The sequence below is a fragment of the Centruroides vittatus genome, unplaced genomic scaffold (genome assembly GCF_030686945.1).
Source record: "Centruroides vittatus isolate TY-2023 unplaced genomic scaffold, ASM3068694v2 contig_631, whole genome shotgun sequence".
In the NCBI taxonomy this organism is placed as follows: domain Eukaryota; kingdom Metazoa; phylum Arthropoda; class Arachnida; order Scorpiones; family Buthidae; genus Centruroides; species Centruroides vittatus.
The window spans coordinates 261,912-287,843 of NW_027122388.1; the positions used below are offsets into that span (position 1 = coordinate 261,912).

Here is a 25,932-nt window from a genome sequence, read left to right on the forward strand (position 1 = left end):
TTTTCAACCAAAATAAGCCATTTATAAGAACTTTTCAACTCACACAACCAGCGATGGCCTGAACAATCTGGCTAGTATTTGGCTAATTAAATGATTAATATATAAAGCAATTTGTCACTAGAAGGAGGCATTAGGCGCCATCTCTTAATTAAATTAATAATTATTAAAAAAGATTTTAATAATTTATTAAATAATTGAATAAAACTTCATTTAACGCGTAATTAACTATAATTAAGAGTTTAATTAAACAAAATACTTACTCAATTGATAAATTAGGCCTAAGAACAAACTACGCAGTTATATTTTAATTCCAATAAACGGCAGCAGATGGCAGAAGCAATCAGTGAATTTAAAATTATTAATCCAAAATAAAATGGCGTCATATTTAAAATAATATAAATAATAACATTTCTTAAATATAAACACGTACTATTAACTTTTACTAGATAGGGAATAATAATAACAATAATATAATATAATATATAAATGCGGTATCGTAGTCAATTACGTAAGCTGACGGCCATGTTTGTTTATTCGTCGGCCATGTTGTATGTCGACTTAAATAACATATTTTAACGTTGGCATATCGTCTTTACTTTACTTAATAATTACTCTGGGACTAAAATAGATATTTTTCTTCCATTATTTCCACTTTTAAAAACGATCCCGGCTTGGGTTATTAAGTACAGTATATTAATAACAACAATGCCTATTGGTCGGAATGACTACATAATGCCTAGTGTTGGAAAGTTATCGCGCGAATGAGCTCTCCTGTACCAGTTTTTGCTGTTGGACAAGCAGCCAATGTGATGACGCAACTAACAAGGCTGCGATTTACCCAATCGTGTGTTGTGTGGGCGAGGCAGACACGACCCCAAAGGCCATATACAATGTTCAACAGCTGGTTTGTTTACCGTCGGCCATTTTGGTTATTTGTAGAATGGTTTTATGATCGTTTATTTAATTCTTTCTTCGGTTTTTTTATTACCCAACTGGCTCAATTGGGTTGTTGACCTTTGACACAACTTAACACCGAGCGATTTTAAATCGAATTTTTTCACCTCATGCGCTCTGTATAATGAAATTTTATGCTATTTTTAAGGTTTATAAACATTTAGGGCCTTTATTTAAATCTTTATAAACCGAATGTTCCTGTGTTCAAGGCCCTAATTAAGGGCATTTTTATGTTAAAGAAAGTTTTACCGTAAGACCCTTTCTATATGCCTAAATTCCTAACTTTTAAATACACCATAAATTGAACCAAATTTTATTAGTAGGGCCTTCTTATAGCAAGAACCCCAGCAGAAGACCTGCAGGAACAGTTTAAAGTTTAGTGTGTATCGAATCAATTAAGGCCTTAAATTCTAAACGGACAGAAGGTCTAAGTAATTAAATACTTCATACGAGCAAGCCCTTTGAAGGATCATTACTCTAAAAGACCCTGTACATTCTAAGATATGTAACATGGAAGAATTTTACAGTTTAAGGCCTTTAAAGGCGTAAATATTAAACACCAAAATGCAGACAAGGCCCTTCGAAAGATCCTCACATTGTTATTCTACGGTAAAGCCTTGCAGGGCTTTGACCTTAACGTATAAGGTATTTTATCATTCGTAATGTACAAGGCCCTTAATTTTGCTTCCGAAAATCATAATTTGGGCCTCTTAAAAACCAAATTTAAGGCCTAATGGTGTTTCTGTATCACTGTACTTCATTTTACTTCATTATACTGAAGGTTTATGATGCTCCAGTTCATGCACGGTGCACTTTATAGCCTTGTACACTGTCATCCCTTTCAAGAATAAGGGGTGAGGTCACGTGAAGTGTACAGACATGATAAAGGGCATAAGTAAGAAGGGGTGAATGTTAACTTTATTCCGGTTTTGACACGCGAAACGAATGCCTGAAGGTTGCTGAGATGAAGGAATTTATGAATGAATGAAAGGCTTCTTTAATATATCACCAGTTTTAGGGCCTAAAATTCGCCCAAATTACTTAATTTTTGACAAAAAGTAAACTTTATAACCTTATTAAAAGGCCTCGGGCCTTCGAAATTATCTAGTGAAGGTCCCGAAAATGTCATAGAAATCAACTAAAGGAGACATAATGGATACTAATATATCTCTACGTTCGAATATATCACAACACGTATATATGAATTAGGGCCTTGTAAGGCCCTATATAGATTGTAAAGAATGTTCTAACTTAACTTTTGTTAAGATCTTTCTTGATTTAGGTGTTTATAGTGAATCAAAAAGTTGGTGGAAATCGGGAGGAAATCATGGCTAAATAATTTACGAATTAGGGCCTAGTAAGGCCCTATAAAGCTTAAAATATACAAGGACACATCCCGAGTTAATTTAAATGCATATTTTCTTTTATTAAAGGGCTCACAATCCTCCAAAAGGAGAGGAGGTGTGAAAGACAGGCCGAAAGAAATGTAAAAATTAGAGCCTAGCGAGGCCCTATACAGCTTAAAATATACAAAGGACAGAAGAACACGTACTGATTTAATTTTAATGCATATTTTCCCTTTATTTAGGAGCGTACGATCCATCAAAAGGGGGATGGAAAGACGGGAAGAAACCGGAGCCAAAAGAAAGTGTGGTTGCACATTTTTCCATTTTGTAAGAGAGCAAAACCAAGATAATTTATGTCAAGTAGTTGTGCAAACTTTTAACCCAGCGAAGGAATTTCGTGTGATGTCTTGTGGATGACTTAAACAGCTGAGAAACTTTTGGGAATTCTGCCAGACGTCCACTTTCACTTTCTTTCTCTTCTCTCTTCTCTCTCTCTCCCCCCCACCAATGAGCAAACCAACGAAATTAATTTGAAAGGATCCTTTAATTAAATGGCTCCTCTCTCTTCTATATCTTAATGTAATTGTCCTCCCTTTCTACAAACAATAAGTGGCAGCAACTTTCTAAATTTCACCCCACTTAAAATTTTTGATACTTGTTTTTTGATTGAATGTTTCCACTTATTTTCCCTCTTCTTATCGTCTCTAGTCACGAATATGATCTAATCTAATATGCCTATAAATTAAATTTATTGCCAAAAATTCAATTTAAAAGGACCCTCTAATCTTCTACATATGATTACAAGACTTTAATCATAGGTAGAAGGGAATTTAAAATACTAGAAAGACAATCTATAACGTTTAAGTAATGGTAATATAAGCAATTCTTATGAAGGTATGAGCCTCATAAGAGGGCTGAAAATGTAATTCTAAGGCCTCCTATAATTCTAGTCGTGCGGGGAGATGATTCTGTACTTATTATTGAGCCTGTAGATGATTTAGAGGGCCCTTAAAGTGGCAAATACTGAACCCATATGATAGCAATCTCTCTACTCTTAAGAGGGCATATAATGCAGTTTAGAGGCCTCCTAAACTTGCATTCTACTTTATTATTGGGGCCTAATAAGATTTAAGAAAAGTTTTAATATAGAAATTCGTTATTAATCAGAGAAATACTTTTATTTATAAATGAAATTATAGAAGGCCCCTTAAACGGACACATTTATTCTCGTATAAACACCTAACCTTTTGATAGAATCAAGAAATTATACACGAATGGGAGTTAAGAATAGACCTTCTATGGTGGGAAAATAATGCATTTAACCCCAATATAAGCCCTAAAACTGACCAAAATCATGTATTCAACACCTCTAAATACGTGAAAATGACTAAAACCACGCATTTATCTCCCTAAAAAGGTCCTCAAACGTTGAATAAAACGAGGTATTAAGGTGTGAAGATCGTGTTTGAGGCATAAAAATCGAGAAATGAAGCAATTAAGAAGCATTATTTTGCATATTTTTATCAAAATAAGAAGGTCAAAGTTGAGAAAAAGTCTTACGTAAGATACCACGAAAGAATTCCAAAATGGAGTCGATCTATCCACTTTCTTTGAGGGGTCAAAAGTCATGTAAACGTAGACTTCTGTTATTAATCATTCATTTTTTTCAGTACAGTGAACTCTTTCAAGAAGAAACAGGAAGCAAAATTCAAGAGAAAAAAATAATAAACTTTAAAATTTTTATTTTCTCCTCCATTTTCGGAGGAAATTTCTCACGAAATCACCAACTGTTGAGGCTTTCTGACTCCATTTTTAGTAGCAAAACCTGAATTTCACTTTAAAAACTAGAGAATTTTTAGTTGTAAAACCTCTAAATTCGTTTTCACAACAATAATTTTGGACCCTAATCGAAGGGCCTTCTGTACGTTAAGGTCCTACGCCCTGTAAATAAAGTTTCAGAGTAAAATATGGTGTATATTTTATAGAAAAGTCTCTAAATAACTGTATAAATTAGTTTACCATCTACAGCATGGGATAAACGAATTTGGTATTAATTGTGTGACGTAGGCCTTAAGGCCCTTTGTGTACAGCTATGAATGCTGTTATTGTGATTAATTCTATCGTTTTGGAGCATACAGAATTGATTTTAGGCCACTTAAATAGCACGTTATTTTATTGTTGTTAGTGTGGAATCACATCAGAAAGGCCTCTTGTGAGGCATTAGAAGAGTAATTTACAGTTAAAATCGCTTGTATAACTACAAGAAATGTGCTATATTCCCGTCCGTACATTTAGCAACACGAAAAATAGAGATTTTAGCGCATTTTTTGGGCCGAAAACACGTTAAGACCACGTCTTATCCTAGTAAAAATTGGGAGATCTTCACATTGCAACTTACCAAATTGACTTCTCATCCATGGATACAAAGGACTAGGCATTGTACTCGAAGTCTGCGTGTGCAGCTGGTTTGGTTGATTGGATTGGTGCATATGATTAGGTGCATTATACATATTTTGCTGCCCCGTGGGATTCTGACACGGCATATGAGGAGGAGGTGCAGGGGGACCACAGTCTTGCATCTGTGGTTGAGGATGGGGTTGTTGCCCCTGTAATTTGCAACTAGAATACTGTTGATTGGAGGAAACGTGGCCGTTGGGTGATCCACGACAATTTTGTCCACCATCCTGCGGCACATAGGCATTTGGATGATTGAGTGGTGCGTGTTGTTGTTGTTGCTGCTGCTGCTGCTGAGGATGCGAAGGTGGCTGTTGTCCACAATGGTTACCATAATATTGGCCGGGTGGGCTCGGGGACCCTGGGTTGGCGGCGATGGGCCTAATTTCTAGTCGATCGTAAGGTGGGAAACGTGGGTATGTAGCACCTTGAGCTGGAGAGGATGCGTATTGGGGTTGAAGGTACTGTCTTTGGGTTTGATCGCAGGGTTCTCCAGTTGTGGGCTGTTGTCCTTGATTATTATAATGTTCTCCATTGTGATTGTTTCGTATATCCGGGAGGTAAGTGGAGTTAGTAAAGTAGGAGCTCATGCTCGACTTTCCAACTTTGTGGTTCCTAATTGCACGCGCAACGGAACCGTTAACTGAATGACGGTTTCACATTCCTTTATCTAAAAATTCACAAAAAGAAATTATAATTAATATCTTAAAAATGAAAATAATATCAAATTTTATAAGAAACTAAGCTGTTTGGGGGCATGAAACAGAAAATGGCGTCGTAGGATGAAAAAAAACCACAGTAAAACACATATAATTGCTCTGCACACATTTATGTGGCATATAAACACGTGAAAATGGTGTTAAAACACATGAAAATGGTGTTAAAACACACAAAAACTGCGTTAAAAGTGGGATTAAGGCACATAAGATGAGGTTAAAAGTGCAAAAATATAAGCAAAACACGTAAAATTCTATTGTTTAATGCATTTTTTAAAGCTTAGTTTTCTTTACTCGAAGTTTATAAAAAGATTTTTGAGCTTCCTGGGCCATTTTATGACAAAATTCTTGAACTAAAACTGTACAAGAGCTTCGTCTGGTGTGTTTTCTTCAAGGTTAAAAGCTGCTATAAAAATTTCCTGTAGCATAATAAAACTAATTAGGCAACTCCCTGTCTGAGACACCGACTTTAACTTGCCCATTGTGCTATACTACAAGACTCTATACTCCATTAAGTAACTACAAGGAGCCATAAACAAAAAATATATTTATAAAATGTCTATGATCACCCCTCAGAAACTGTAAGATGCTTCAAGAAGTGAGCAAATTAGAGCCTTTTTTAAAAGGCAAATTATAGAATATTTATCAAGTTATAACAGCAGAAAGGTGTGTGAAGTCGTAAACTGCTGCAACTATTCTGGAAAGAGAATACAAGTGATGGCAGTGAGTAAGCAACAAGTTACAAGTGTCAGGAAGAGAAATAACGTTAATTTATCAAATTTAGGGGGTCCTAAAACACCGAAATGCGTCCAAAAAAGCCTAGTTGCGTAAGAATTTCTCCTAACAAAACAGTGACTGGAGTGGAACAAGCGGGACGGGTCATTAAGTAACAGTTAAACAAGCCTCATGAGTGTGTTTCCTGCCCTTCTAGGTGTTGGTGAGTGAGAAAAGTCACCTCTTGTACGCCAAAAACGAGGGTTTGAATGGTGATTATCATCCGTTTTCTTTGATAAAACAGGTAAGAGTAGTGTTTTCTTGATAGACAAGTTTAAACTCATTATTTACAGTGTTTAAAAACGAATAAAATAGGATAAAGGTATCAATTTAAATAGCTTATAATACACATTATAGTAATAGTATAAGGCATTTGAGCGTACAGAAGGCATAACGATAGTGTAAGGCACGTTATGAGGTATAAAAGCATAAGGTATATAAATGCATAATAATGATACAGTATAAGGTTATATAAGAGGTATTAAAAGCCATAATGACAGTATAACACATTATGAGGGATGTAAAGGCATAATAATGACATAAGGCATGACATTGAGGTGAACAAAAGTTAAGGTGACAGAAAAGCTTAAAATTCTATATTAAATTTAAGAATAAGGCTACGTATTCATTAATTTTTAATACCAGAAACACGAGAGTTTCTACTAAATTCCCACTCTCACTCCCCTTATGAATGGATGTATCAAGTTAAAAATGTATTATGTAGTTAAAGACTTAACAGAATTTATAATATTAAAACATAATTAAACACTTAACATCGGTTTACATGGTGAAAATTTAGATAAAAACGAGATCATTTTCTTCTACACGAGTATCTTCAACGTTTAATCATCCATTAAAAAAACTCAAGAAGCAATAAATCTAACTAATGACTCGGTTCACAAACCCAATTACTACCTTTTTAATCGTGTTTAAGGTGAAATTATTAAAAATCTAAGCTCTAAAATCGATTTCTAAGGTCGTTTACAAAGTAATAAAGCGATTTTAATCAGTTTCTAACGGAAAAAAATCGATTTTTAATCAGTTTCTAACGGTAAATATCGAGTTTTAATCAGTTTCTAACGGGAAAAATCGAGTTTTAATCAGTTTCTAACAGGAAAAATCGAGTTTTAATCAGTTTCTAACGGGAAAAATCGAGTTTTAATCAGTTTCTAACAGGAAAAATCGAGTTTTAATCAGTTTCTAACGGGAAAAATCGAGTTTTAATCAGTTTCTAACAGGAAAAATCGATTTTTAATCAGTTTCTAACAGAAAAAAATCGATTTTTAATCAGTTTCTAACAGAAAAAAATCGATTTTTAATCAGTTTCTAACAGAAAAAAATCGATTTTTAATCAGTTTCTAACAGAAAAAAAATCGATTTTTAATCAGTTTCTAACAGGAAAAATCGATTTTTAATCAGTTTCTAACAGGAAAAATCGATTTTTAATCAGTTTCTAACAGAAAAAATCGATTTTTAATCAGTTTCTAACAGGAAAAATCGAGTTTCGAGAGTTACAAACGTTATAAAAACGTTAAAATTAAACGGAAAAACACGACTTAACAATGTTTAAAATAATTAGGACGACCTTTGACCCTAAATGGAGCAAGAAAAATTTAAAAAGTATCCGATTTTGTCATTTAAACCTTACAAAAAACACACGATAAAACCTTTTTTTCTTTTATAAATATAACACTTCTGTTTATAGCTTTCTAATACCCCGCATTTAACGTTAATGCCTTTAGTAAAATCGAGTAGCATTACGAACAGGCAGACATCCACACGCACTCCCGACCTATTTGCGTTAGTTAAAAGCCTGGTAGTAATAAAGCAATTGCGTCAGGGTGTCGTAAAACGTTTAGGCCGGGCCCCCACCCCGAAAAAACAAGTGGCACCGGCGCCCGAGGGGGTTGAGAAGCAAGGTAAGTAAAGTAAGCACGTGGTGTGGACGCCTCGTGCGCAGCGCAACACGTGCTACCGTAGTAGTAAACGTAAGCGGGGGGATCGGAGGAGAGGGGGTGGAGAGAGAGAGAGAGCGAGAGAAAAGTCGTAACCGACTTTATCGCCGCATTAAATCTTATTTACGATCGCATCGCTTGTTTTGACTGGGCCTGCGCCACCCTCGCTAGGTCACTTATAATTGACTATAAATTTAAAACAGTAGTAGTAGTTGTAACTGTAGTAGTAGTGTAGTTACTGACGTACTTACTCCTATTGTAGTCGAGCTCTGCCTTACCCTCTTCACGACTTGCGTGTAGGCTTTTTTCGTGACGTTTAAGCAAACTTTCGGGTTGTCTGGGCGTCACGTGACGGACGTAACCAATAGGGTGATAAGGATGAGATTTTTCGGGTAGAAAAAGAACGTTTACTCCCCTCCCTAAGAGCACGTGCTCTAGACATCTGCGGTGTCAAGTTGCTCCTCTTCGCTCTCTCGTTGGAGGAGCCTGACACATATGTTGGCCTCGACCGGAAGGCGATAAAATCTGCCATTCCTCCCCCCAATTTCTGGGGTCTAAATTCCCTTCTACACTTTTAAACTAACTTAATCTCGGAAAAATTCCTCTGCAAAAGACAATAATCCCCCCACACAAAAACCGCCGTTACTATCTAACCCCTTTTGTTAGACCCCTAATTTACGGTGAATCCAGGTGACTAAAAATCTAGGCTCGGGCGTGATTCACCCTCGAAGGCTCCTATTATTAGTAGGAAAGGGGATAGCGTTATTTGGGGGGATGTGGTGCAAGGATTTTTACCTCTTAGAAGGTCCTACTGATGTAACGGTATTTTCGGAACATGTACACGAACTTTCCTGACGTCACAGTAGTTTGAGCATGCACAGAGCACTCTAATCTTCATACTTTTCCGGGAAATGTAAATAATGTGAGGAGAAGGTCAGAGTGATTTTGCTGATCCTCTTACAATTTAAAGTGAGGTTCCTTACAGAAAAATGTTTAAAAAAACACGCGAATTTTATCGATTTTTATTTAAATATTTCGAATTTTTTGCCACAGCAATTTAATTTCATCCCTTACTCGCGGTATTATGCCTCATTTTTCCAAATTTATGCCCATTTTTCCGTGTTTATGCATCCCCTAATTAGTAACTCTTTTCTGTTTTTCGTCCCAAAATTGTTTAAAAATATACAAACTTTTCTAGCTTATAATGTAATTAAAGGCTTCTCTGTGTTATCTGTATCCAATAAACAGCCTTAAAGGCTAACATTTTTGATTAAAGAGGCTCAAAATTAACTGTAAAGACTGTAAACACTATAATAGTTAATACAAATTCCTTGAGGATTTCCTACTTTTATGAAGGTTTAAGGCTACAAATTCTGTTTGTGTAGGGCTCGAATAGGCTAAACACTCGCTGTTTATAAAGCCTTAAAATATAAAAGCCACAAATTTTAAAACATTTCCCTGAGCATTTTTGAGCCTCAAATAAGGCTATAATTTCCATATTTAAGGAGTATAAATTTTTAAAATTATTTTAAAGGCTACAATTATAAAAAATCAGGCTTAAAGGCTACAAGTTCGCTCATAAAAGAAATCTTCACGGCAGTCTCTAAGCGTTTTTAAAGGCTAGAAATGGCCTTATAAAACAAAGCCTTGTGACCTTTACCGAGCCTTAAAATTAGCTACAAAGGTTAGAAATTCTTTACAGGGTTACTGTGCCATTTTTTTGAATGGGTGTCTATGCCTTACTCAGAGTGACAAGTGGTCCAATTTTCTCATTAAAGAGTCTCTAGGAACCTCTAGATTCCCTCAAGAACTATAAATTGACCTCATAACTACGTTAGATAGAGTTAGATACACGCGAAGTTGTAGAGTGAAAGTTTAAATGTACTTCTACCAAAATAAAAAAAAGGGGGCAAATAAGTTAGTAAAGGTCCTTACTTGGTTTGAAAGGTTTGAAGTACCTTAAAAGCCTGATTATGTTACAGTCAAATCGAATAATTTCTTGCACGTGAACGTAAGCCACTTGTGACGATGAAGTATGTAAAAATAATTAATGATATTTCCATACAGAAATTCGAAAAATGCCAAAATTTTCTGTGGATTTAGAAGTTTCGAACCTAAAATATGTCATCAAATGCTCTATGCTCTCTTAGAACACAAATGGTTCTAAGATTCTAGAGGTTTTAGAACTTCAAAAACATCTCTAATTCTAGACCAAAAAACACCCCCCTCCCAAAAAAAAGACTTAAATTCTAGACGTTTTATAAGTTCACAAATCACAATAAGACATCAAAGATTTTAAACTTCTAGAATATATACAAAGGCTCATAATCTCTGATTCTCTAAACTCTAAATACTTTGAATTTCTATAGATTTTATGACTCAAAAATCCTGTATCATAGTGTGTTTTGGACGAAAAAAATCTCACTCGATCAAATGAAAAAACACTAAAAACACTCAATTGAATTAAGAAAGAAAAACAGTAAGGACTTTTTAAGTATTTTTTTTTTAATTAAATAAAACATTATGATTTTAACTGTTTTTAATTTTAAGATCCTTCTATTCTTCTACAATCTTATTGTTTCTAGAATGAAAAAGCTTGAAAGCCTCGAAGATCTTGGTGGTTTTCGAGTTAAAAAACCTGAAAGCCTCAAAGATCTTGGTGTTTTTCGAATGAAAAAACTTGAAAGCCTCGAAGATCCTGGTGCTTTTTGAGTTAAAAAACCTGAAAGTCTCGAAGATCTTTGTGTTTTTGAATGAAAAAACTTGAAAGCCTCGAAGATCCTGGTGCTTTTTGGGTTAAAAAAACCTGAAAGCTCGAGGATCTTGGTGTTTTTTGAATTAAAGCCTCGAAGATCCTGGTGCTTTTTGGGTTAAAAAACCTGAAAGCTCAAGGATCTTGGTGTTTTTGAATTAAAGCGAAGATCCTGGTGCTTTTTGAGTTAAAAACCTGAATGCTCAAGGATCTTGGTGTTTTTTGAGTTAAAAAAAACCTGAAAGCCTGGAAGATCTTGGCGTTTTTGAGATAAAAAAAAACCTTCAAATCTTGTAAAATAGAGGTTTTTGAACCAGGAAATCCTTGAAACATTTCAGATTACACAACTTCCAGATACGAAAAAATTAATTGAAAGTCCTACCAATCCTGAAGATTTTTTTAGGTTTGTAAAAACTCAGATATTTCAGAGAAACAAATATTAAAAAATTCTTTGTAAACCTCTAATTCCTAAAAAAACAAGATATAACTTATTTTTTACTAATTAAATCAAATAAAAGATAAAATATGGGCTAAGTTCAGGCATGAAGTCGAACTTTAGCCCCGAGCTCATTTTAAAAAATTAAACTAGATAAGCCATAACACTTAGCGCCATCTGTTAACGAAGTTTAAACTTAACAATGGGGAGTAGTTTTATTTTATTTTCATCGCTCTAAATTTTTTTGGGAGCATTTAATCAATGAAAATGCATTTTATTTCTTTATTTTAATATATTTAATTATAATTAATTATTATGGGATTCAGAGGTTTCAAGAACCTTCGAAGAGGAAGGTAATTGGAGTGTATACCGTATTACTAAAGTGGTTATTAATTGAAGTGTAAAATATGATTTAATTAATCAAACGTTTAAAAAAATTACACAATTTTTTGTATTTCTTTGAAAAACCTTATTATCTACCGAAATACCTTATAAAAACCTTATTATCTATGGAGATTTCTATGTAAAAGCGGATTATCTAAAGAAACTCCTATAAAAAATACCTTATCATTTACATATTCTAGTATTAAAAGCTTCCTTATCGACAGAAACTCCTATATTTATGTATGAAAATCTGACTATTTACCAAAACACCCTATTAAGAACCTTATTACCTTCCTAAACCCCTTATAGGAACCTTATTATCTACAGAAACTCCTATGTAAGACCTGATTATCCACCGAAACCTCTGTAAAAACGTTATTATCTACATAAACCCCCATGAAAAAACTTCCTTATTTACAAAAACCCCAATAAATATGAGAATTAATAAGTCTACAGAAGATTTTTCAATGCTAAACGTGGAACCTCAATACCTCGCACCCTTCAATCTCATGTATTGGAGTCTACTAAAAGTACTAGAAATCATGAGAAATCGGGGTTTACTACTATGAATGATGGAGTTAACAGAGGAATTTGTCTTATTGTTCCTTACTACTAAGCTCACGATTTCTCATTGGCGTAACACGTGCATCGGAAGTCTTGGCACATGATTTGTCACCATTATGAGCATTGAAATTAATAGACATATCGTTCAAACACTGGCATGTTTAATTATGTTTTAATTTAATTAAACCTAACCCTATAATATCCTCTGTAAAACATTGAAAAAATTTACTTAACTAAACACTTAAATTTAAAAAAATGCTATAAAAGTACATACCAATTACACTAAAAACTTAATTCAGGGCATAATTTAGATAAGTATGCCTCCCCTCGGCGTGGTTTTTTTTTTTGTGATGTATCAAGAGCCAAGTTTATGTATGCCGACCCGGGGTTTCCCGACCTTTGACCTATCGCATTATGCTCCCCTAGATGAGGGAGGGCCAACTCTCACTCATACCCCGAGTCACCCTCCCATTGGACAGGGGTCGAACCCGCGACTCCCGTCTCGTCCAATTGGTCTTACGGGGGACGTACTTATGGTAATGTCACTTGTATTGGAAAGATTTTAAAACATAATTAGGGTGGAGAAAATCGTTACAGTTTCGTTAGTAGGGGCCCTTAGGGTCGAGCGTACTTCCTCCAAAAGGTTAAAGGTTATTATGGGGTATTCGAATGGAAAAGTCGAGGGATACGCTCGGTTAAACTCGGAGACAATTTGGCGACATATCGGTTATCTTGCTGGAGAAATACTGCAGAGAGTTGAAGGATCGTCATAAATATGAGGCTTTAAACTAAGGAGTAATTAAGTGAAGCTCCCGCTATCTGGATTTTCGGATGAATCCATAGTTTCGGTTTTAATTAAAATCATCTGCAGTTTGTTCACTTCGATATAAAGGCAGCTAGAAGGAAAGGATCTGATGGAAACCCTACAAAATTGAACTATCTTGAGAAAGAGAAACCCCAAAATAATAAAACACACAAAAAATAATAATGTTAAAAAGTACAGTTCAAAAAATTCCAAATAAAAACTTTAAAAACATCTATTTTTTAGAAAATATTAGAAATAATCTCTGAAATATCCAAAAAAATATCAGTGTCATAGCCATAAAATCAAAGAAAAAACAACTAAATATAACCATAACTCATGTCAGTAACGTTATATTGTGAAATCAGGAATAAAATGTCAAGAGAGCATCGAAAATAAATAGACAATACAAATACCACGTCATACAGAGAGAATGAACGTAGTTTGCTGCCATAGCATCAGGAGAAATTGATTTGGTTTGCTGGTGTAGTATCAAAACGCAAATTGACTTTTTTTTTTGTATCTAATGAAGTAAATTGTCAAAGTAAACCAGAAGCGCGCTGTACCTTTTTAAATGCTAAATACACTAGTACTTAGTTCTGCTATTATTTGATGCTTACCACTCTTGCAATAAGGCTAAAGTAGCAAGAAAGTCTTCTACGTAGGCTACTATTAACGGGTTTAATTTTTATAGCATTGAGCCAGGAGCGAGTAGGTTCTGCTCTAATGTTGTATAATGTCACACCTTGTGTCTGTACTAGTATACAGTACTCACAGTGCTGTAAACTGTAACACCATGCTTTAGTGATACTGACCTTTAATGGTGTACTCTACCTATAACTATTATGCTCCTGGTAGGCTGCAAACATAGTATATTATAACTATTATGCCTCCCACAGTGTACTATGCTAACAACAGACGCTTATCAAGCCTGTAACAACATATTTAACACGATAACCTATTATGCTGAGTCTATACTGGTGTGCCTGTAATGCTGTACCTAAAACACCACATTTAGTATCATAACTACAAAATTAGTATTATTACAAGGAAAATAGTGTCATATATTATTAATATTCTGAATACTTTTAAGAAATTAAATATTTTTACAGTTTTAAAATTAAAAATAATTATTTAAAAATGATTAAATTACTATATTCTCTAGCGCCATCTGCCGTTATTAATGCGTACTTTTTGTACTTTGTACCAATTTTGTGAGTAAATATAATGCTTTTGTTTTTGTAGAAAATTAAGATTTTCTGTTAATTTTAATTTTCTTATTTTATACAGAAATGTTTGATGGCACCTTTATCAGAAGAATGAAGGCAATTATTTGAAGAGTACGTGCCTTTTAAATGTATATTAAGCCTGAATCTAATGCCTTAACAGTGAACAAAGACTGCTTAAAACAGGAGAAAAAATCAGGTGAAAAACGTGTCTTAATATTAAAAGCCTATCCTGAAAACGGAGACGATTTAGTTAATAATCGATAGGCAATGTGCCTGCTGAAGTACACTTAAAACCCTGATTTATATTGAGCCTCAAAGCCTGGACAATTCCCAAACGAGTGCAGGATTTGATATCCGCTATCGATTCTTAGTTTGTTCTTCTATGGGACTAAATTCCCACATTAGCTAGCTCCCCATTGACATCACTCTGTCTGGTAACCATAGCAACCCATCCACTTCTCCTGGTCCTCCGATAAGCTCCATCGAACCGAGTGTTTAATCATTTTACTACCACATTGATCGCCTCCACTCTGATATCTGGAACCACCTTATACCCCGAGATCATTCCTCAACACGTCATACTAAAATAGACTAGGCTGTGTTGCTGCCTATAGGCGATAAAGACTCGTCTATTTGTAGTCTAATGAGTAATGTACCCTAAACAACATAAATTAACCATAAATCCACACTATCTCTGATGCCTAGTAGTAAAGAGACGTGTTGCTGATTGTTTCAACCTGTGCTAGCCAACTTAAATTAGTGTACTAAGCCTTAAAATAAGGCTAAAACTTTACAAGAGATAACTCCTATAGAAAGCCATAATTTAAACGTAGTTTACGAGCCAAGGATCTAGTTTGAATTCAAGAGATTAGGCACCTGGTATGACTTACTGCCTAATTTAAATATGGGGCGATGCCTAGTCTGGTTAGAAGGTGGGCAATGCCCTTATTTTTGTCTACACAACAATCTAAACTTTATCAAAAAGGGAGTAGGAGGAGTAGAAGAAGAGGAAGAACAGGAGGAGGAAGGCTTTTGTCAATATCCCCCCCTACTTTTGGCATTCGGAAAATAAATAATTTTTAATCTGATTTTGTTTCTTTGGTGACTGCACGAGATTCCAACATGCATTCTGGCCTTAGCTGAGTGTCACGATCCAATTTCGTGCAACTTTTACTTTTCATCACGCTGCTTGCGTAAATCAAGCCCCCCCCCTTTCTACTTGACGTGTGTTAATCGCTTTTCTTCTCTGTAATTTATTCACTTCAGGCTCGTGTCATAATGTTTTCTTCAGTAGCTTCTTTGGTTACCTTTCAAGTTTTATCTTTCCACCAAAAATTTAATTCGTGCACTTAATTAAAACTTAATATATTATATACTCCCCCCTCATTCTATGACTTCTTACCATGTAAAGCTTAAATTTAAAGCCTTAAATTGATACAAAAGCTTAATTTTAAGGTATGAAACCACTATAAAAGATTTAAATTTAAAGCCTCGGATATAATGGCTTATTTAAGGCCTTAAACGGAAGTACAAGCTTAATTTTAGGGCCTTAAATGGCTATATATTTAATGTTTATATTTCTTACTCTATTTTTTAGCGTATAAAGACAGAATTTCTTACAATTTTACCCATTTTTATAAGAAATTTATGATTAAAAAAGGTAATTTTACGTATCTAAACGTGGCAATTTTATTTAAAATCACATTTTCTTATGTTAATAAAACGCATTAACTCATATTTTTGCAGGAGATTCACAGATGCTCAAGCTTCAAAATGGCGCACACGTTATCCATTTTTAAAGGTAAGATTATAAATTATCAAGAATAAACATCATTTATAGATGCAAATTAGCATTATATTTATACATTCAAAACAATACATTCATTATTTAAGAGCGACGCATCGTACACCGCTTGTAATAAAAAATCTAGTTTATCTAATGAATAAGGCTATTTTTTTAAGGCTCTTTGAGTAAATCAAGGGCGAGTAGCCTGATTTATATAACTCAATTATCAAGATCATCAAAAGTGGACGTAGTGAGAAATCGTACGTTCACGAAACGTGTCGAGTTCGGTTAAGAGCCTATATAGACACTACTTTAACCGAATCTTATACAGATAAGAAAGGCCTTAACAAGAAAAGGAAGAGAGATAACAAGACGGCCATATTTTTCCTTCCATTGACATGATTTGTGACCCATCGAGATTGATACAAAAGGCCCTAGTCGCATGCCAAAAATCGCATAAGCTGTGCCCTTTCTCTTACCTAAAGATTGATACTAGTTGTCGGAAACAGAGAAAATACTTGGTAAATTATTGATACTTCAAAGCTGACATTGATTTACGTTGAGAAGTAATAGGGAAAGGAATCGAATTACTTACAGACAGACTGCTTGGAGAAAGTGTTAGACCTTTCAACCCCAGTTACTCGAGGGTCAACTTGTTCTAGAGACTTTCATTACTTTAACATGTATTAAAAACACTAAACCTTATTTCTTCCCCCCTCCACGAGGCTTACGTAAGAGGTCCTCGTGTATTTTTAGCACCCACCAAATGGTGTAATTAATGCTTAGATCCACACTCCAACATACCGATCTCCCACGCGATTCGACTTAGAAAATTGTTCCAAAATAGAATTTGGGGGGGTCCGAAGTTAATGCCGCTTTATTTTAAATAGCGCAAGGGGGGGTTGGAAGATTTATTATACAATTTTTAGAATTCTAAAGATCAGGCACGCCTACATTTCATCGAGACTCTTGTTTAGAATAATGTAGTCCCGTTTAGTGGAATGTGATGTTTTCCAACCTTTTCTATTGTTAGAACCGGTTTATAGTATCCTGTTATTGCATCCCCCTCGAGATTTTAATATATTTTAAACGTATACCACCAAATTTTCAGGCTAAATTAGTCCATATTTTTCAATTATAAGCTGGAAAATATGAGGGCTGTAAAAATTAAGATCAAGTAGGACTTCTAAATATTGTAATTTAGGATGGAAATTAGGAGTTAGAGTACTATTACACAGTTCTAGTGACACCCCTCTTCTAAATTTAGTGGTATGAACGTTATTATAGGTGTCGAATTTGATATGTGGAAAGTTACTAAGCAATTCTATTGGTATTTAGAGCTATAGAATTAGAATTAATAAAATTTTAATAGTTGTTACCCCTCTAAAATTATGAGAATAAGGGTACTTATAACAGCTTTATCTCCAAAATTACGAGTGTAAAATTAATTATTGAGTTTAAAATGATAACTATACCATTAAAGTGAAGAGTGAAAAGTTATTTAGGGGATTCTGGAGGTATTTATACTTCTAAAATTGAGTTTAAAAATACTTATAACATTCTTATCTCCTAAATTAATACAATAAAACAATTTTAGCTAAAGTTAGAGGTATAAAATTAGGCGATTTTACACATTTAAAGGGGTATAGTACATCTCTGAAACGTCTTGTGCACTTCCAATGCCTACACATCTAAACACCTCTAACACTTCTCGCATACACGCCTAAAAACCTCTTGTATACCTCTTTAAAAACCTCTAAAACTTCTTGTATACACCACCTCTATCAACCAACACTTTCTGTATACATTTCTAAAAAAAACCTCTAAAACTCATTGCAACTCCTACACCTCCAAAACATCTAACAATTCTTCTATACACCTCCAAGCCTACACCTCAAAACTTAAGTGTAGTCTTTATCCTACTCACTACTTACGTATGCCTTTTATCTTATCAATCAATTTTACAAGGTGGGGGTGCCTACGACTCAGAAGCCAAAATACCCAAAACCATAATAAAACGTGCACCTATTACCCATTTATTGTTTCTAAAACAGTATAATTTCATAACAATACATTAAAGTTTTCAGAAAAAAAAAGAGAAAATGAATAAAGGGAGTGTGTAGGGAAGAAGAGAAGTAAGTAGTTTTTATCTTTTGTCACAATAGAGTTTCACTTTAGAGAAACTCCAGTCCAACAATAGGAGTAGGAGGGGAAAAATCAGTGCAGTCAAAAATGAAAATAACTTTACAATTCTTGGTGAGTCGATTTTTTTTTCCCTCCTCTCCCCTCTCTCCTTCCTTCCCTAGTCTTTTCCATCAAACTGGGTTGTGTGAATCGCCTTCTCAAATGTCCGTTGGTCTGGAAGTTGGCGATAAGCCAAGCACTTTCCCTATGCTTCTCTTATACATTTTCCTCCACATTGCATCGAAAAGGCTCATGCATCTCATTTCTACTAGGAACATTTCTTCCTTCCCCCCTCACTTTCCTGGATATAAAACACTCTCGAAATTTGTGACGTAGAAAAAACCATATATATATCTAGTGGAGGATTTTAACGATAAGTCGGCGTGTACTTAATCAGGCTCAATGAGCCTTTCTTTGATGTCTTGATTTATTATCGTAGCCTAGCCTTAACTCGTTTATAAAGCATGCTTTTATTGGTAGGTTTTATTAATTCAAGAATTAGCGCTCTTTTCTTGTAAACTGAGCCTTAATTAACAGGCTTAAGCAGGAAGGTAGTTAGATGAATGTATAAAAGGCTCATTTCTACTAGAAATATATTTTTATTTAATAATTTTTTGTTAATGTCGAAGGCAGAAAAGCTTCTCTGAAAAGTCTAGCGAAGGACGAATTTTTGTATATATTTAATCAGGCTCAATGGGGATTTAAGGCTATGCTACACTCGCAAATAATACATTTATTTACCGTTCAAAATGTTTAAACTAGCCTTAAGTAGATGCTCCAGCCTTTATTATGTCTATTCGAATTCTCAAATTAGCCTGCTGTTATCACGAATTGAAGCATATAAGAGGCTTAAGTATACTTGAAATTTCTTTATAGTAAAGCTTTAAGTCTTTATGAGCCTTTATTTTGCTATTATAACGCTATATGCGCCTTTACAGAACATTCGACGAATTAGCCAAACTGGACGTGTTAAATCTTTATTCCCTCCCTTTTAAATTTTATATGAGCCTTAATTAGCCTAAATTAAGCCTTTACCCGTATTAATTTTTTTTAGAAAAGTGTGTAAAAATTCTTTAAACTAGCGTTAAAATCGCAGACTTCACTCGCGATTAACCAGTTTAAAAATAGACAAAACAGGCAGAAGTAGCCTTAAAAGTGTTATTTAAAAAGCCTTATTTAAAAGAAACACATGTGTAATTTATTTTATAAACTCAATAAAGCGGCAAGCATAAAAACATACAGAGAAAAAAAAGGGGGAGGTAGCTAAATTACGGCTGTACTTGTGCTGCATACTTAATAAATTTGTCACCTGTACACGACTGTTAGGATTTATGACGTCATGATAGTCAAAATACTCCATTCGGTAATAGTAAAAAGAGGCTATAAAGATGAAGTTATTAAACATTCACAAGGTAGTGCCTAGTGATAGGCTGGAAGTGAATCGCAGTTGTCCCTTGTTGGATTTATCGCTGTCCAATGATGTCGCTCGCTTTGACTTGGCATTTGTGGCCGTTTTATCGCTAGTAAAACAAATTTTAGAGCAGTAGTTTTGAGTGACGACATATAGAGTCCCGTAAATAAAGGTTGTTACAACTTTAGTATTAGTAAGTGGACAGCTTACTGCCTCGTAACTAAACGACGATCTCTATAATGTTGCATAGCTTCGTCGCTTCTCCGAAACCTCCGATTCGTCTCCAAATTTCTTGTTTCTGGGCCCCTTCTTCAGAGTTTTAACGCATAAAATAAGGCCTAGAGGGCCTTACAATCAAGAAAAATACATCTTTTATGCCGAGATTTGTTTACGTCTTAGATAGGTGCTGTTAGCGAATTACAGCGTTTTAATTAATAATTCGGTGTGTAGAAGGCACAGTAAGGCTTAGGTAAGCCTTAATGCTTGTGTAAATTGTCGAAAGGCTCATAAAAGGCTACAAGCAGCCAAACACAATCTAAATTGTATATCTTGTATGACGAAAATAAAGCCTTATATAATACAACAATGGAAGTAAATATTGTCTAGGAAGGCTTTCTATAGAGTTAAAAGCCTGAATAAGTAACTAAAAGGCTCAAAAAGTGTTTAAAAAAAGGCTAAAAGCACTCAAATACAGTATGAGTTTCATATTAAAGCGTTGCTTGTATGGCGAAAATGAAGCCTCATATAACATATTTCTAGTAAGAGGCCTCTATATTATAAGGCCTTTTACAAGTAGATATCGTTTAAAATTCGAATTTGTTAGTGTAGCAGTATCCCAGTTGCTGTGGAAATGCAGTGGAAATAGGGGAGAGGGGGAAAACATTCACTTTTATCCATATCAAAAATAGAAACTATGCAGAAACAGCTGTTCTGTGTGTCCAAACTATTATTGCTAGATAACACGCAAGACAAAGCCATATTGTGTATATATATATACGTGACATTTTAGTGGAATTACTATCTCGTGACTAGATACTGCTCAATTGGGCGTCACGTTACATTCGTGAAGCCTGTCACAGGGTGAGTGATACGCTTATTGGATTTCGTTTTTATCCAATTCTAGAGATATACAACCTTCACTTAGGGATGAATTGACATTGTCTTGGATTTTTTTTTCCCTTACCACAATTCCACATAACGCACGAATGGTATGTAACGAAGACACATGGCATGTGTTTGGTGGCACTTTATTGAAATTTCATCACGTAATCCTGTGATTTTTTTAAGAAAAATCTTTATACTTCACCCTCTTTCATGAGGTGCAACTTGCAATTCTAGTATGGTGAATTGCGCGCCTGTTTGTCATAGTCTAAAGGCTGCTCGGGTTCTTAATTTATGGTATTTTTCCATTCCGTACCCCCCAGAAGAATGTGGTTCTGCTTAATTTTCTTACAATTTTATGAGTATTGTTTGAAGTATTTGAAGAGTTTCATAGGCATGAAATGCTTAGGTGTGTGTAATTAGGCTTTCAGAATTCATAGGCATGATCGGCACTAGGTATGAAGGATTTGCAGCCATGTTTTCTTGTCTTATATACATGTAAATGCTTAAGAATCTTACGTGGCCTGCGAAGAACAGGGCACGATCTGTACACATATAAATACACGGGTAGCTGTGTGAGGCATGATTTCTACATCTATCAGTGTGGAGAATTTATCATTTTCCAGGCCTACAGCCTGTATACTCATATGGGTTATATCTAGTTTAGGGCCTGACATTTTTACATGTATTATTATTTGATAGAAGAAAAGGGCCTATGTTATAGCAGTTAATTCATGGGCCTGTTATTTAGGCCTTACATCTTACTGGTGTACATGATACAAACGAAAATCTCCAAACAGTTATAGACCTGTGAGATGTTAGAACAAGGCATAGATTTAAACCTCTTAAATTAATTTTTATGAGTTTATAAGTGTTAATATATATATTTTAATGCCCTGGTTTTGTAAAATAGGGCTAAAACTCATATTTTATAGTGTTTAAAATGTAATGAAAGCTTAAAAACACACAACGGTAGCGTGAATTGGTTTAGTCTTTCATCACTTCTTTACGTTATGTTATTAATCCAACCTGTCTTTAGACCCTGTAGTTAAGTCGGCACTTCTTCCTAACAACATTCATTAAAACTGTCATCAAAAACCTCAAATGTATAAGACCCCTCCATTAAATTTTGACAGATTTACGGCTTTAAAACGTCTTTAAATGTACAAATTCAAGCTAACCACTTTAAATGAATTAAACAATAGAACTTCTCTTGACCCCTTCATTCTATGATTCAATTTTATCCTCTTCAGATTAAACACGCCATGATAATTGTGTAAAATTTCTACAAATTAAACAGAATATTAATATTCTTCCGTGGAAAATGATAAATTTTCGTGTTTAGTCCTATTTTCATAGCTTCGACCCTTATAAAATCCGCCATTTTTACAGCTTTACTCCTTATAAATTCGCCATTTTGACAGGTTTGATTCGTATAAAATTCGGCATTTTTACAGCATAGGACACTACGAATTATCCAATTTCATTTCACATTAAACATATGAAATTCTCTAGCTTTAACCTTATAAAATTCCCGAATTTCACAGCATTGTAGCCTATGAAATTCTCCACTTTCAGCATGTTAAGGTCAGAAACATCACGCAGACAACGAAACAATTTAAACGAATTTTTCAAATATTTTACTATTGTATACTTTGAAAGACATTATAAGGCTTATAAATAGCATAACGAAGTAGGAGGCCTAAAATAATGCTAATTTGTAGCATTTTTAGGCCTCATAAATTAGCTTGACACTTCGATAAGATCCTAATGTTGTTAAATCACGATTCAAATGGTTTCAAGGCTCTCTAACAATCTAATTATTTTTTGATAGGCTACTAGTTGATGATAAGAAGGCTGCTATCTGTTAAAATAATTTATAGTCCTGTATATATTCATTTTTATAAGGCTCTTATTGACAGGTATGGACGTAGACACTAGCTCCTTTGTTTAAGCCTTGTTTTTGTAGATTTATACCAGCTTTTATCGTTAATAAACCCTATTTATAAGGCTATTTTATTGTTAATCTGTAGTCTTAAAATTACAGAGCCTTAAATAAGTCAATTTACTTAGAATTTTACAGTAGGCCTTATATTTAGGCCTAATTTATAACACAAGAAATTCGCTTTAAAAATGTACTAAATAAGTCAAATTTAAAAGAAAATTGTTTTAATTTCGACTTTTGGACTAGTGTACAGCCTTAAAATGCCATAAAAGTCAAGAATTTCCTTTAAAAATGGCTATTTTAGCAGCCCATAACCTAACCACTGCCTTGTTTAGAGAGAAAATCACACATAAACCCATACTATATTTAAGACCTAAAATCTTAAATTTAACAAATTAACTTGTAAAATTGCATAGAAAGAACAGAAGCAGAAGTTTACGACTGACGCATGAAGCCTAAAACATATATAAAATCTTAAGATTAGCAGACTTAGAGGGGCTTAAACTTTAACAAATCCCAGATTTAGAGAAGGTTTAATCAGAAATTCCTTGGATTTTTTTTTCTTAGAAAGATAGAAGAGGCCTACACTGATAGCGATAAGATTTTCTTTTTAAAAATGTCTGTAAATAACTATAAATAACTATAAAAAGGACTGTAAAAATCTGTATATAAATTCTTTAAAAAATAACACACAACAAACTGTAAAGAACCTGTAAAAGGACTGAAAGAAACTGTAAAATGGCTGAAAAAAATTCAGGAGGACTACAATTAACTGTAAATAAACTGTAAAAAATTGCTAGAGGAGTGTGAAGAACTATAGAAGGACTGCAAGAAAGTGTAAAATAACTGGAAAAAAACTGCAAGGAACCATAAAAGGACTGCAAGAAAATATAAGAGGACTACAAGAAACTGTAGATAAAGTGTAAAAACCAACAAGAGGACTTAAAGGAACCATAAAAGGACTACAAGAAACTATAGATAAAGTGTAAAAACTGCAAGAGGACTTCAAGGAACCATAAAAGGACTGCAAGAAAATGCAAGAGGACTACAAGAAACTGTAGATAAAGTGTAAAAACTGCAAGAGGACTTCAAGGAACCATAAAAGGACTGCAAGAAAATGTAAGAGGACTACAAGAAACTGTAGATAAAGTGTAAAAACTGCAAGAGGACTATGAAGAACTTTAAAAGGACTTAAAGAAACTGAAAATAAGTGTAAAATAACTGGAAAAAAACTATAAAAGGACTTGGAGAAACTGCAAAGAAACTGTAAATAAACTGTAGAATGTATGCAACAAACTGTAATTCAAAGAATAAATGCAGCTAAAATTTAACAAAAGAGGAAGATAGAAAGGGATGGAGAAAAACATAGAAAGAGATGAAATCAAAAAAATTTTTTTTTTTTTTTATAAAGGAAAGAAAAAGGAAGACAACTTTAATCATCATCGATCAAAAAGAAAATATCCAATTCATGGAATATTTTTTGGAAAGTTTCAAATATCAAAAAATGCTGATATTTTTCCTTTTGTGTACACAAAACATCTGTAGAAATGGTTTCCAACTTGGAACGATAATGTTTTCCATTATCTTTTTCGGGCGTGACTGAGAATTTTCGGATCAAAAATTGGATTTTTCCAACTTTCCTCTTACTCTTGCAAAGATTGAATTGTATCAAATATCGTCTCCCCTCTACTAGAATTACTTTCTAAAGAATTCTGAATTTTTTTATCGAATTCCCTCCTTAAAAAACTCCTTAATTTCTACGTTAGCAAATCATATTTCTTCCTTGAAATTTAATTCAAAATAACGAAAGGCCCTAGTTTAAACGTTAGATACGCCTTCTTTTACAGGCCTTATAAATGTAGAACAAGCGTAGGCCTTTCGGACGAAGCTAGAGCTAGGCCTTACTCTGAACAGTTAAAGGCTAGCTTGAATGAATTCCGAGCCTTTTAGAATGATTTAAAATAACTGTCGAGCCTTATTGGAGTCTTCTTGCGGGTTTTGTACGTTATAAAATAGACGATACGAAACCGAAATTACTCTGTAATAGGCTTATATTTGCCTTTAAACGCCTTAAATCGTTACGAGGCTAAGCGATTGTTCAATTAAAGACTTAGATAGTTAGGAATTGAAGCAAATTATGCCATACCTGAGAGATCCTTCCATTATATAAGACAGATAAAGTAGCAGTTGTGTTTATGAGGCCGTAACTCTAACTGGCAGTCAACGTAGAAGGGCTTAACGTAAATAGGGAGAGGCGACGAAAATTGTTTGAACGTATCTTACGACCAAAACACCACCGGGAACATGTCATACTTTAGATTGGTGACATTTACGACATGAGGGCTATGACACCGAGAATCGTTATGCCAAGTTACGATCTCTTCGCTTCCACTCAGGTGATGCTCGCACAGTACAGGTACGTCAGCACTTAAATTCCTTTCTAACACCCATTAACGATTAATTAGAGGGCCCTAAACCGCTATATCCATTTATAAATGATGGTTAAAGTCACGTGAATCCACCCCGATTGGACTTTCATTCGAAAATGTAAGATGGCGATGATGCGTTCTCTCTCTCTCTCTCTCTCTCTCTCTCTCTTTCTGTCTCTCTCTTTCTGTCTCTCGCCCCTTACAATGACCTCTATACAGATGGTATTTATAGATTTTTAAGAGGCTACAGGGCTAAAAATTCTAATTAAAACGTTTTTAATCCTTAAATAGTGCTAGAGTACTAAAAAAGAAGGTCCTTAAGTTGATAGGTTTCTGTAGAATCTCAATAAAAATGTAGGTGTTCTTTACGGGGGTGTCGTGCACTTTTACGTAAATAGCAACCTCCCCGAGCGCTCAAAATATTAAATTAAGAAGTGTGAACACTCGGAAGGCTCTCTAGAGCCTCTTGCCAGCCTTACGCAGCCTGTAAATGTGTCACGAATCCAGTGCGGTACGTGTATAATTCACATATGCACTTTTAAGTGTGACTTAAAAAGGTTTGTCATGCATTAAGAGGCCTCATAAACACGGAAACAAAGTTTATAATGCCGCTTAATAGGCAACAGAATCAGCTAAGCTTTGTTGTAACTTGATTAAGAAACGTAATTAAATCTAAAACTTACTAATTAAAGATCTTATCCTTACGAGGG

The 25,932-nt window shown here is 34.4% G+C and overlaps 1 protein-coding gene across 5 annotated transcripts in view; it reads right to left on the reverse strand.

Moving 5' to 3' along the window:
- Nucleotides 1–25,932, reverse strand: part of LOC136979718 (homeobox protein Hox-B7-B-like) — a 35,962-nt gene that overhangs the window by 8,733 nt on the left and 1,297 nt on the right. For 2 of the 5 annotated variants that reach the window (XM_067275742.1, XM_067275746.1), the window contains exon 2: nt 4,699–5,424. In XM_067275742.1, coding sequence (XP_067131843.1) covers nt 4,699–5,344 — 646 coding nt within the window. In that variant the 5' untranslated portion in view covers nt 5,345–5,424. Of the gene's footprint in view, nt 1–4,698; nt 5,425–8,450; nt 8,733–12,609; nt 12,655–24,939; nt 25,363–25,932 lie in introns of those variants that run through there. The other 3 variants (XM_067275743.1, XM_067275745.1, XM_067275744.1) reach the window with 3 other exon arrangements.